General features: G+C 42.0%; 2 protein-coding genes across 3 annotated transcripts; both read right to left on the bottom strand.

Moving 5' to 3' along the window:
- Nucleotides 1–1,639: 1,639 nt before the first annotated feature.
- LOC306709973 (uncharacterized protein) lies at nucleotides 1,640–6,207 on the bottom strand. The gene is made up of 12 exons (XM_079178312.1): nucleotides 6,010–6,207; nucleotides 5,292–5,403; nucleotides 5,085–5,178; nucleotides 4,812–4,866; nucleotides 4,494–4,634; nucleotides 4,221–4,381; nucleotides 3,946–4,044; nucleotides 3,621–3,766; nucleotides 3,318–3,489; nucleotides 3,116–3,228; nucleotides 2,508–2,592; nucleotides 1,640–2,390 (listed from the first exon to the last, which is right to left on the bottom strand). The coding sequence occupies exons 1-12, from the start codon at nucleotides 6,125–6,127 to the stop codon at nucleotides 2,331–2,333; spliced, it is 1,356 nt and encodes a 451-aa protein (XP_079034438.1). The 5' UTR covers nucleotides 6,128–6,207; the 3' UTR covers nucleotides 1,640–2,330.
- A 1,114-nt stretch (nucleotides 6,208–7,321) lies between these two features.
- On the bottom strand, nucleotides 7,322–12,224 carry nudt9 (nudix (nucleoside diphosphate linked moiety X)-type motif 9). 2 transcript variants are annotated; one of them, XM_079177163.1, is made up of 8 exons: nucleotides 11,928–12,224; nucleotides 11,067–11,354; nucleotides 10,831–10,920; nucleotides 10,175–10,261; nucleotides 9,789–9,900; nucleotides 9,515–9,661; nucleotides 9,335–9,419; nucleotides 7,322–9,160 (listed from the first exon to the last, which is right to left on the bottom strand). In XM_079177163.1, exons 1-8 carry the CDS (start codon nucleotides 12,026–12,028, stop codon nucleotides 9,015–9,017), a joined length of 1,056 nt encoding a protein of 351 aa, XP_079033289.1. In that variant the 5' UTR covers nucleotides 12,029–12,224; the 3' UTR covers nucleotides 7,322–9,014. The 2 variants fall into 2 exon arrangements, with proteins under 2 accessions (XP_079033289.1, XP_079033290.1); XM_079177164.1 differs by having other exon boundaries at nucleotides 11,067–11,318.
- Nucleotides 12,225–12,840: the final 616 nt, after the last annotated feature.

Raw genomic sequence — 12,840 nt, 5'->3', positions numbered from 1 at the left:
GTGTTTTCTTTTAGTAGCTGCCACACCCTGAACATCGGTATCTCTTCATGGCCACTGTGTCTGAACCTCATCATTGACTGTCCATTAATACTGTTACATTATTTATTCATTCAAGTAAGTCTTCATTACAGATTTGACAGGTCCTTAGGCAGCAAGCTGCAGCTGTCAAATAATATATACAATAATATATATGATACTTGAAATGTATACTTGATATATGAAAAAGTTGTTGTATAATAAACATGTTTTCAATTATATTTTACCATGTCATAATGAGGAAGATCAAGGGTTAAGTCACCGAGAACATTTTGGCAATTTGAGGTTGTTTTATTTATTTTTTTCTCAGATTAATTCCTGACTGGCATGTTGACTGCTCCCAAAACCCGACAGTATTACTCTAAGAAAATAAATGAATAACACATGAATTAATGAAAAGAAATCCCCCAAAATACAGTAAATCACATCTATTTTTTTAGATTCACTTGAATCAAAATGATTCCCTCTTTCTCTAAATATGCCAGCTTCTTAGGTTTCCTCTAAAAGTGAAAAAGTGAGTGTACTGAATGCTTTAACAGAGTGCAGAATATCCTGCAGGTGATCGTGTAGTTCAGTCATGGATTCTCTATCTTGTAGGTTGATGTGCTGGATCCACAATATTTAACAGACTGGAATGGAGGAGCTCAGAGCAGAAGGAGGGACCTGCTGATGGTGTTACTGCATGAATGATGTCGCTCTGTCACAGCTAAACTGTCCAATTCCTCCGTTAAACAAAACAAATATCTGTTTGTACAAAAGTCCTTTTCACAAATGCATAATGCTCTGGCTGTGTGTTATCAGCTTTGACAGGCAGGTCACTCTTCATACTTCATGCTGATATGATGCACAGTCCTCTGTTGTCCTCTACAGAGGAGAGATTATGTAATCGTGATGATGTCGTATAGGTTCAACGACTTAAACTCAAACTTGAGTTAACTTTGATGTTTCATGTTTGGGTTAATCCCTTGTCTTCTGGGTAAAAGAGCAGGACTCTTATTTAAGTGATTAATAAACAATCTGTTGAAGAATGACAAGTGAAATTAATTACAGAGATGTTAAAAACCAGCTTTAGGATTAACCTGGAAACTGTTTTATTGGCAGCAGTCTTTTTGCACCTGCTTCCTTTGCTTGACAAGGGAATGACTATCCAAGGTTTATAGTTTCCTGTGTTTTCCTTTCAACAAAAAAAAGAATATGCACAATCCAAATGACACCAAACTGGAAGCCACACACACACATTTAGCTTCAGTTATAAATCTGTGATAACAGCAGAATCCTAACATCTACACGCTGACACCAAAACTGTGTGTCTATTCATAGAACTGATCCAACTCAAGCCCCGATACTCTTACATGCCTTTCTTCGATTTTCATCTAGAAATCTGATATCTACAGCGGGAGGGCAAGCATTCTGTCTTTGCTTCATCCATCTGCAGTCAAACAGGTTGTGGAAAGAAAAACGGATGCAACCTCCACCGAATGGAAATCAAGATATGCTTTCATCAGAGCACCAGCAGAAGAGCAGACATTTAATGTAGATACTGTTTTCAAAGATCTACAGAAAAATCTGAAGAAAGAAACAATATTTTAACTCTTTTATTTAAGTCTTCATTAATTAAAACATGGTCACAATGTAGAAGAGGAAAATAGAAAATGTTATCACTGGAAAAATGTTTGCTGGACATTTACAGGAGTTGTGTGTTTAATAGAATATTCTACATATTAGACATAGACGTTCATGATTAATACCCCAAAACTATAACTTCATGATCCCAGGCAGTCAGAGTTCTGTATAAAATGCTGGTGAAAGTCTTCAAAAACTCATTCAAAGCAACTCATGTAAAGCAGTGCTGTACGCCCTTTAACCAAAATACAATTGATCTGATAAAGGAACATTATAAATACTTTGCAAATGTCTTATAGTGGTATAAGCCTGAATTATTTTGACTGGAGCAGAGGCACAAAATACATGTATAGAAATGCTCACAACAAGTAATCAGTAACAAGAGCTCATTTCCAAACTATTAATCTGCAGGTAGTGTGTTTTTAGAGTGTTCACAGAGGTTAACATCATCTAAAAAAGGTAAACGGGGCTTTACATTATCCAGAGCACCAGATCTGTGATGGGTTTCTACGAGTACCATGTGCTAATAATTTACATCCGCACAATGAGACACAGCATCGAGGGGTCGGAGCGACACGACGGCTGGAGTGAAACCTCGGCAAAGCTTTTATTTCATTTGTTCCAGCGTCGGCGTCGGGATGCTGAGTCGTCGCCTTCGTCTCCGTCCGTCTTTACAAGTCCATGTCGTGATCGCTGACACTCTGCCGAAGGTATTCTTCATACAGCTTTTTCTAGAGGCACACAACAGACGGTTCAACACTATACCGTCTATTATACAGAGACAGACAGACAGACAGACACAGAGAGAGAGAGAGACAGAGAGAGACACAGACAGACAGATGTAATACCTTCTTGCTCTTGACCACCTCCTGAACGTACTCCAGCTTCTCCTGCAGTTGTCTTTTCTGTTTGCCTGAAAGAGTCGGTCGAGTCCTGCAGAGGATTGAAGGGAATTTGATGAGATTTGTTATTAACATATGAGCTGACGTTTGTTTTGGTCCTTTGTCACAAGCAAAGCTGCAAATCCAAGGAAACCCAAAATCACATGTGTCTGCTTAACAAAGATTATGTTCTTGATTCCACAAAGGAAATTAAAAAAAAGTGTCAAAAACAGTCAAATATTAAGGACAAGGAAAACATAACAGAACCTCAGATACAAGGATACTACACAGAGGCCCGATTTTCATTAAAACGTGGTAGAAGGGTGTCGCACGGACCGAGGATGAACCCATTACATTTAGGAGCTGATCCATATAAAAGGGGAGGACACATGCAAAGCATTTAGCAGAGGTCTGGACTCTCAGAGGGCCCTTCTAGTTAAGTGTAGTTGTGTCCATTCAAGAAAGCAAAAGAAATAAACTGAAATATAATTCTAATCGGAAAATAAAACAAATATCACAATGAATGAAAACGGAGACTTTACAGTGAGTAGCAGTAAAGCAGCAGACGGTCCTACCTGAAGGCGAAGCGTGCGACGATGAGCAGGAGGAAGGAGAGCAGCACCATTCCTCCACAGCCGTAAAGACGCTGCTCCACAGAGAGCGAGTCAAACACTTTGACCACCGGAGTCTGTGGATCACAGGAGCGGCTCAAAATCAGACTCGACCGCTTTACGTGCAGACGAGAGCGGCGGTGGTGCACTCGCTTCAAACACTCACCAGGTAGAGGGAGAGCGTCTCTGTGCCCTCGCGGCCCAGAGCCACCTCCAGCAGCTCCTGGGACAGAATGCCCAGCACCAGCAACGCCATCAGAGCCAGAGGGACGGTGAAGCCCAGCAGAGTGAGGAGGCAGCTCTTACAGCGCGCCCGCCGGTTCATAGCACTGGTCTGCCTGTGAGAGCAGAGGGGCTTTAAGCTTAATGTCTGACTGATGCCACTGTGTGGGGATCACCATCACAGTCGGGGATGATTAGGAGGCAATGAAACAAGTTTATTTAATGCAAAGTGTTTGTGTGAAGTTACCGGTCGTTACTGAGCGTGTCAGTGATGGCCTCGCTGATGAGCTCACAGTCCTTCTCCAGGGAGTTCAGTGTGTTCTGGACCGTTTGGTTGATGGTTTTCTCGATGGTGCGACAAACCTCCTCGATCTGGTTTACACAGCGACTTGGCTGAGAACGGGAACGAAGACAACAAATCACAATGTGCACCCGTCAGAGAAGTTCTATCACGATCTTTAAACTCATTTGGAATTATGTGCCAAGTACAAATTTAGGGAGCAGAGACATGAACCTGTAAATAGGTTGGGTTTTTTTAATCACCTAGAGCTCAATGAAAGTTCAACTCTTACCTTATTTGGGTTAGGAATGTAGATGGTGGGCATGTCAAAACCACATTTGTTGAGTCCCGGTCGCTTGCAGAGCTCCTGGACAATCTGCATCATTACTCTCTGAGACAGACAGTAAGGACATGTTCTATTTTAGGTTATCATTCCTCCTGGACGGACCTTAGTGTAAATATATCAGTGCATTTTTTTAACTGTTCATATGAGGAGCGGATAATGTTTGGAAAAGGACAAGGTGTCCCAGAACACAAGCCTATAAATCATGCTGTTGCTGTGCGGACCTGTCTGTCCGACTCCCCCCCGGCCTCGTCCGCCTTGCTCAGGTAGAATCGCAGCCGATCCCCATGTTTCTCGTTCATACGCTCCACGATGTTGAGGGAGCGCTTGCACAGAGCCTGACCCATGGGGTCGAAGAAGACCAGAACCAGGTCACAGAGATCGCCTGTGTGGGACAGAGCATTTTTATTAACACATCAGATGGTTACAAATAATCAAAGTTAGGGCCTTGATAACTACAGCACCACAACAGGCACGGTCAGTGCGCGGCCACTCACCCAGCCACATGATAACCTCGTCCACGTCAAACGGATACTTCATGTCACCGTCCACCAACCCTGGAGAATCCACAAATGTCACCAGGCTGAACCGTTTCTGTCGCGACGTGCAGATCTCTGTGCTCAAGTACTCCGAAACCCCTGAAAATCAATTCCAAGAACATCACAGATCAGATCAACAGTGATCACTTTACAATAGAAGAAAACGTCACGCTCAAGCCACACAGTGTAAAATAACTTGAATGCTTGTTTGAGCAACACGTTATGAACTCTTTAGAACAGAATAGGGGAGGGTTGTGATTTGAGCTGAAGTCTTACCTTTGAACTCTTGCAGAGGCTTGAAGTGCGGATATAGATGGAGGGTTGCGTTTCCCTGAAGAAAAGCAGAACCAGATTAGTCGTAGATAGTTTGTGAACCAGGATCTCCCGAAGAACTGAAAACACCAGAGAGGAACTAATTCAAGTTAATGTAATACGTTATTATCATGAGGAGTTATATATAACGTCCATAAAACCATTCACAATGTGTTGCTTCTTCCTGGACCGAATCCTTTCTTACAATAATTGCTGTTTTTGTACAGTTGCACTCACTGTGAGAGATTCTCTCTTGCGCCCACTTGTAATGAAGTTGAAGCCTTGGGTCTCAATAGCCACTCCAGTGCGCTGGATGTGCTCTTCCACATACCTGACCAAAAAAAAGAAAAAGAAAAGAAGAGGAAAGGGTCAGAAACAATTTAGTGAAGCACAGGTGGAGGAGAAGTTTTGTGTCAGTGCATACTTTTTAAAAAACATGTTTACCAGTTGATGAAGGAGCTTTTTCCAGCAGAGTGGTTGCCCATCAGCATCACAGTGATCTTTTTCCTGGGCGGCAGCAACTTCACATTAACAGATTCGGCTACTGAGATCAGCCCTGGGCAAAAACATGATGAAAAATAAAAGGATGCAAGTTATCCATCAAGTAAAAGTGGAGTCATCATCATGGTGCTGTGGCTGCACCTGAAGGGCTCAGGTCAGACAGACAACAGCCAGACCAGGAGCTGGAGAAACTTTTTAGTGGGAGTATTTTATTTTTAAACATGTTGTAAAAGCATAGAAGTTATAAAAGAAAAAAAAAAAAAGAAAAAAAAGATTGTACTTCATTCATTTTCTGAGGACCCAGAATCCTTAGCGACGCCCCTGTGTCTCTTGTGGAAGGACGCTACAAACTCTTTATAGGTTACATCACGAGCTAGCATACGTTGCAAAAAACGCCGTGACTGCGTGGCTGACTCATAGATAATTTATTGGCAGCTGAACGTGGCTAAGAGATCTAGCTTTAACACTAGCTAGCTAGCGCAACGTCAGCCAACACACACTCCTTGTTTAATGGCCAGCTAACGGTTAACGGTGTCAGTTAGCTAGCTGACCGGGGTAACCACAGGGCAGCAAACAGCTCGCTAGCTCAACTTAACTAAAGCGAAGGGGAATGTTTGGAGTGACGGGGTTTGAGTTCAGCAAATCATGTCAGCCAACTCACCACTGTCCAGATCCGTGTACAGTTGATGACAATCCCGCAAGATGCGCTCATCGCAGGACACACCGCCGGTTATCGAGTTTGCGTTCACGGCGCTCCGGTTCTTGGTTTTCCCAGACATGATGGTGTCAAACTTCTAGAGAGGCTTGTTTAAATGAAAGACTCTCTGAACTGAGCTACGAACAAAGCCGGTTAGCCCTGTTTGAATCGCCCCGGTCTGCTGAAACGAGACGTTGGGACGTTATTTGGCCACGTCGTCAGCTAAAGCGGCTTTTTGTCGCACGGGATTGTGGGTATTGTAGTTCTTCTATTGAATTAACGTAGCGTCATACATAATTTATTGGACCAGTCTAGCCCTACACTGAAACCCAACAAGAGCCTGACAAGTGGGAGGAGAACAATGATAAGTACATGTTTAAAATGTTTGATGTAAATGGACAGATTGTGAAAATAAAAGGCTGTTCCTTCTCTGTCTGAAGAAGAAAATGTCCTAAAGGTGAAAAGGTCTGATCGGGTAAGAAGGGAATTATAATAATAAGTGAAAGAAAATAAAGGTTTCACTGACAATCTCCATTACAAAGTGGGGCATGGGATGAAAGGATGATACATGTATTTTTTTCAATTTTTTTTCAATTTTTTAATCAGTAATAAAACTATGTCTGCGGTAAGTGTACAGGCAGCTGTATACCGACGCATCAAAAGAGTTGTGTCTGGAAATGATATGTTACTGTTAGGCTTTGCTTACCACTGAGCCTGGCCTGACAACGCCGTGCAAATACAGCATTACATTGAAATGTTACCAACTTTAAGATTCTCTTTTGCACTCCCTTGCCTGTTTTACTGAGTTGTCCTTACATATGTAAAATATAACTGCACTAATAAGGCAGTATATCCTGCTGCTGTCTGAGTGAGGAGAACATCGGTGTGGTTCAAGACCACTCAGGAAAGAATTTACACTCAATTTAGTAAATGGTTTAAGACAAACACAATAAAGAAATGAACAAATATTGTTCACAATGAAATGTATTTTTCCATAGCTTTTATTTTTTCCTTTTCACAATGAGAACAGAGACACGTGAGACATTGATGTATTAGATCTAAGTGCACTTCATAATGCATAAGGTCTCCTAATGCGACTATGTAGCCTGAGCCATAATGACAGCTGATGTTACACGCACTATGAGACAACAAATACAGCACACCATGTATAACAACCACCTTCAAAACACATATTTTATGAGGGAAAATGCAAAAATCAACTCCAGAATTCAACTGAGTCAGGATTAATATGAAAAAAAACACAAGATCAGACACGTTGGTGTAAGTTATTTTTAGTGCAAGTTGAGTAAGTAGAGACATTACATTACAACATAAACAGACAATCCATTCAGCAAAGCCCCATGTGTCATTACAATGAAGCTAATCAAAATTCCAGTTATTTCACCACTCATCCTACCATTTCGTTACGTATTCTTGTACCAACCACCAGCCCCAATCACAATAACCATAAAGAAATAAAATCTGAACTTTTGAAGGCAAAGGTTAGAGGATTATGTTCCTGGTATGTTACAGACACAGCCGGGGACATCTGGATGGGAAGTACTCTCCCTTCCTGCAACATCAAACGCTGTCAGTGCTCGGACTGTAAATGCATCAGTGGCGATGGTAAGTGGCCCCGGTGTACTGGGAGTCTATCAGAGCTGAGTGTTTTTCTGCTAAAGTGTGAACATGTTTTAAGATTATGCTTTTAGTAAAGGGTTTGAACAGCAGAACCTCCCCACGCACAGCTGCTGGTAACATACCTAAATGCAATTGAATATCATATAATGAGGTTACATTTTGTGGCCTGAGCAGTGACGAGGGCAAATAAAAAGACGTATAGGATCTGTGGCGCCTCCTACAACTGTTGTGGACACATTTTGAAGCAGTTTTTCTTTTAAGAGGCTCTCTTATGGCCACATTCATCTCCCTTTCCCTTTAGTGTCGAGTTAAAATGCTCACTAGTTTTATAGCGGTCATCATTTTCACATCACACCAAGCAAGAGACAAACATATTTTATTGCGAAGCCTTGGTTGTCTGTTGTGGACTGCCTCTTGATGAAAGAAGTGTCCACGTGTTGGTGTTTTTTTTATCATGAATCCAAACAGATACGAGCCATTTAATGCGCAACTCTCCCTCGCCTGCCTCATCGCAAAGTACGCCCAGCCGTGAGATGACTCCTTCTGATGTGAACATTTTGGAGAAGGCAGGCTGTCGAGTGTGAAACGGCCTTTGCTTCCACCGTCTGTTACCACTTGAAACCATGTTTGTCCTCTAGCTCCGGTGCACTACTGGGCTGTGTGGGCAGCTCCAGCACATCTTCTTACTCTATTCACATCTCCAGATCAAAGTCAGCCTGCACTTCTTCATCCTCATCGCCCTCCTTTATCATATCACCCTTAAATTAATGTAGTATGTGCTGTGTTCGGCAGCTCATTGTGTTTGTTCTTACAATATCACGCTGGGTTAATGTGATCCTTGTTAACATTGAATAAATTAGCATTAATTAGTGCCAATAGAAATAATGTGGCGTGCTGCTCAGCAGCATCTTGCGTTTTACAGTCTGGTGTTAAGTTTCTTCCCAGCGGTGTGTTTAATTTCTTTTTTAATGAAAATGTACATCATCTCTTATTTTTTCTTTTCTTTTCTGTGACAAAAATCAAACAGCAGCTCTAACTGAGCCAAGTCCTCAGTCACTAAACCTGCATTAATGTTGCTGTGCATTATACTGTATATATAGTGGGCATACATAGGAGCCTAATGAGATACATATTAAGCTTTCGTTGACTATGATTATTGTTTAAATTAGTGAGGTAAGAGCCGCATAAGTTTAGGTGTCATGCATCCTAAAAGCATTAGCACTCTCAGCACACAGAGAGCAACAAGGCCCTCATGTTCCCTCCATGTTCCCTTCACGCTTCCTTCATGCTTCCTTCATCCTCGTCATGTCACAGTCCGTCCTCCTTGGTTACCAGTGAGCTTTCTTCTCTTTGGCAACCAGCTCCAGGAAATGGGAATGGTTTGCATACAGCGGGAAGGACGAGTCGACGTCAACCCACTGGACTTGTCCTGCGTCATCGCCGGCTTGCAGCGGCAGCTCGCTCACACTGTTGCCTACGGTAACAACAAAGATATGTCATCGCCCGACAAAAAACACGTTTAAAAATGATCTCAAGAACACGTCTAAAAAAAAAAATGGTTTGCAAGTTGCTGGAGCTGTTGTCGCCTGAGTTAAATACTGGATTTCTTTTGACAATTAAAAATATATATAAATAAAATGATTGATACCTGATTCATCGTGGAAGTTGACAGCGACCGTCTCCATCCAAGCATTGTCAGTGTTTCTAGGATCATCCACGTAGCCTTTATAGACCTGAAGAAGAAACAAACATATTCTAGTTTTCCTCTTAAAGGAACTTGTAGAGTAAAACGTGACAGAAAACTATTGAGTGGGTGTCAATGGCGGACCTGAAACCCTGGAGATTTGAAGAGTTTGGCGATGCGCTCACTGATCTTTGCCCTCTCTGACGCCGGGACTGCCAACGAATTCAACGCTTCTTCCGAGAACTCCCGCTGCAGCGTGAGAGAGACCTGCTCCCCTGCATCCACCATCCCCTACAGAGCAATCACACCCACACAAAGAAACAAGCAAGTCACATCTTACACACCCAAAACCACTCAAACCCTTGCATGTCTTGGCTGCCAATTCATTTTTGTTCGAAAGAGAAATGCAGAAACCAACCCCAGGAACGGCCCACTCCCCACAGTCTTTCCTCTTGATGGACACAAACTGCAGGATAGGCCGCTTGGAGACGGAGTGAGATATCTTTGCTCGTTTGGCATCTACTTTCCATCTACCAGAGAGTGACAAAACACACATCTGTCCATCAGGCATCTTATTAAAAGAAAACTGCAAAGTTCATAGTTCTTTGTCGATTGAGCATCTTTCTAACACGACAGGAGACGGTTCTGTTACGCTGATATCACGTTTAGAAGAACCTTAGATTGCATTGGTGGTAATGAGCAGTCCCCCGTTTGAATTCTTCTTTATGTAGCTAACCTGAGTAATGAACTTTTTATTTGCAAGTAACTGGTTAATACAGATGGGTAAAGTAAAGAAAAGGTTACCTGGTGACAATGGGATCTGCTGCGTGATTGGGTCCCCATCGTCCCAGCAGACCTCTACCAGTCACCCCTGTGCGTCCATGAGGATTCCTACACGAGTGACAAGCACATTTGTAAATGCAGTAAGGAAGAAGAAACAGTTATTACAAACACAAAACTCTTTAGTAAAAACTTCAGCTATCATAGCCCTGCTCTGGCTACTCATCCTGACATGCTTGTTAAACATGTTAAAGTAGAAACAGGCAATTTTTCAACTTCTCTGAAAGCGAGGCTTATAGGGAACCAATCTAAACAATGATGGTGTCAGCTATCACACTGTGCAATCAATATTTACTGCATAAGGATAAGTTAAAGCAAAATACTTGTCTATCGCCACTTTAAGCAAAGTCTTTGACGTTAGCATTTAATGAAACGACTCCCTGTAATGTGAGAGGGCTGCTAAAACACTCGATGGCCGCTCTGTGCAGCTAAAGCTTTATGTGAACGGAACATTAGGAAAATGTTCGCTCACACATAAGCCACCAGATGAACTGATATACTAAGTCATGTTACTGTGACTTTCTTTTGGGCTTGAAAATCCCTGAATGTAGATGTGAGTTCCCCGTTTTATGCTAAACCAATCAAACTGACTGAGTGTCTCTTGGTATGCGATGACTTACAGCGGTTTTCCCTTTTCCATTTTGTAGCTGCCTTCAAAGCTCGTCCTGTCCACGGCACCGTCCACAGCGTTAAACTTTGGAGAGAAAGAGCTGCGAAACAAGGAAAGTCATCGGCATGAATAAACTCCAGCTGATCTTTGAGATCTACGAGCATTTACAACAGTCAGACTGTCTCACAGCAGAGATCAGCTACAACTCATTCAACATACACTCCAGTCCTAAGATGTATCGCTCACCCAATATCAGGATCCGCCCATACTGGCTTCTTTTCTACCGACGGGTCGGTGTGGCTGACGGGATTATACTGCGGCCAATTCTGACTCCAGGCCAGCTTGTCATCGGGCACGAGGAAGCGCTTGATTTTGGACCCTGGATACTGGGGGCACCTGGACTTGAGATGAAATGCTGCTGAGGATGGCATTTTCCAGACACTGGTTGTGTAGAGGTTACAGCAACTGGTACTGATGGGTCTGATGGATTGACTGGTCCTGAAAGGGTAAGAAGATGAACAGCAGATGGCCGGCCTGCAAGGCAAGAAATATGAGACATAGAAATCCAGTAAGTCAGCCCAGATCTGCCTCCACTGCAGCAGCGCTGTCCCGGGACAGCACCACTCCACATGCACTCTGTGCCCGCCTGGCTCTTCAGCAAATGAATATAATACATACACATTCCCCCTCAAGAGCAGAAATCTCCTGGCACAAACTAACATTTAAATTCAGCAGTAGAATCATATCATGACATACTGCAATAATAACATTGAGTGAGTGGTTTGGTTACGCTTTTATTTGTTAATAGCTTGACATGTCATTTCATATCGATACGATATGAAATGAAGCTTGACTTCAATGTTGCACGTAAGCAACGTTCATAATATCGTAAATCGATGTAAAAACAGTTAGCTAATGGTGTCTACTGTAACATTGACTTGTCATATGTATCATGTATGGCACTGTTTATTGACTTTGACAGAAATAGCCACTAAAGCACATGACTGTCTACTTTCGATTACAGTACCTTAGAGCCGAAACTGTCCTATAATGTCAAAATAGTGCACGCTTCAAGTTAAACCTGTTAATCAACGTTTCTCTTCATACCTAAGTTCGCGGGTGCAGCCGGTAAACGGGAGTCCGAAGAGAGTGAGAGCTAGACGAATCCCACCGATCCAGTCTCGTCGTCGGACGAAATAATGGACCATTCCTTGAGACACAATAAATCAACAGTCCCTAAATCAACTACCACAACAGGCATGCGGCGCAGAGTAACCAGGAAGTGCACCGCCCGACGTTGTGACGTCTGCAAAATGGGGTGTGGTTACGGCAGTCGCACTCGTTTCCATGGTGATAAGATTATTATAGTATTTATGTCTCAAACAGAGAAATAAATAAACGGGAAAAAATACATGGATTGTGACCGATGCTCTATATTATATGTCTACAATTTGTTATAGACTTAAAAAAACAAACACATTGTTGTTGCACCTTGTTGTGCTTGTGCTTTATATTTGATTTAAATACAAGTACATTCATCTGTAAATGAGTTTAAATTATTAACAATCAGCTGTTTATTAGGGTGAAAGAGGACAATTCAAAGCTGTGACTCACTGTCAAGAAAAGCGCGAGAATAAACAATACGGAAACATGTTTATATTGTTTACATGTTTATATTATTATTTTACAATGTAAATCATTTGTAAAAGTTGCTCCACAAGAGTATTGAATTGTAATAACAGGTTTCCTATATATTAACATGAATACATCTCAAATATAAGGCTGCAAAATGCATATAGTTTCATAATGTAATGTCAAATATGATAATTGTATCCTGTTTTTTATAATGTGCATCGTGACATACAGTGAAGTCCTCTAACATCGCGGTAGTGGGTGGATAACCACACAAAAATCGATAAAAATGACTATTTGGTCATAAAGTATATTTCTCTTGTCACAACAGGCAGCATGCAACATATTTCGACACGCCCACTCGTAGCTGCTGCTGCATGTTTATTTT

The sequence above is a fragment of the Pholis gunnellus genome (genome assembly GCF_910591455.1).
Source record: "Pholis gunnellus genome assembly, chromosome: 17".
Taxonomy (NCBI): Eukaryota; Metazoa; Chordata; class Actinopteri; order Perciformes; family Pholidae; genus Pholis; species Pholis gunnellus.
This window is presented reverse-complemented; position numbering and strand designations above follow the sequence as displayed.

What these genes read in the sequence shown, in the direction of transcription:
- LOC306709973 (XM_079178312.1), bottom strand. Translation starts at nt 6,127, where the DNA reads ATGTCTGGGAAAACCAAGAACCGGAGCGCCGTGAACGCAAACTCGATA. An exon ending in AAAAGCTCCTTCATCAACTG is followed by an intron (nt 5,179 to 5,291) that starts GTAAACATGTTT and finishes TTTTTTGGTCAG; the next exon opens with GTATGTGGAAGAGCACATCC. An exon ending in ACATTCCTAACCCAAATAAG is followed by an intron (nt 3,767 to 3,945) that starts GTAAGAGTTGAA and finishes TCCCGTTCTCAG; the next exon opens with CCAAGTCGCTGTGTAAACCA.
- nudt9 (XM_079177163.1), bottom strand. Translation starts at nt 12,028, where the DNA reads ATGGTCCATTATTTCGTCCGACGACGAGACTGGATCGGTGGGATTCGT. An exon ending in TGGGCGGATCCTGATATTGG is followed by an intron (nt 10,921 to 11,066) that starts GTGAGCGATACA and finishes CTTGTTTCGCAG; the next exon opens with CTCTTTCTCTCCAAAGTTTA. An exon ending in GCAGATCCCATTGTCACCAG is followed by an intron (nt 9,901 to 10,174) that starts GTAACCTTTTCT and finishes ACTCTCTGGTAG; the next exon opens with ATGGAAAGTAGATGCCAAAC.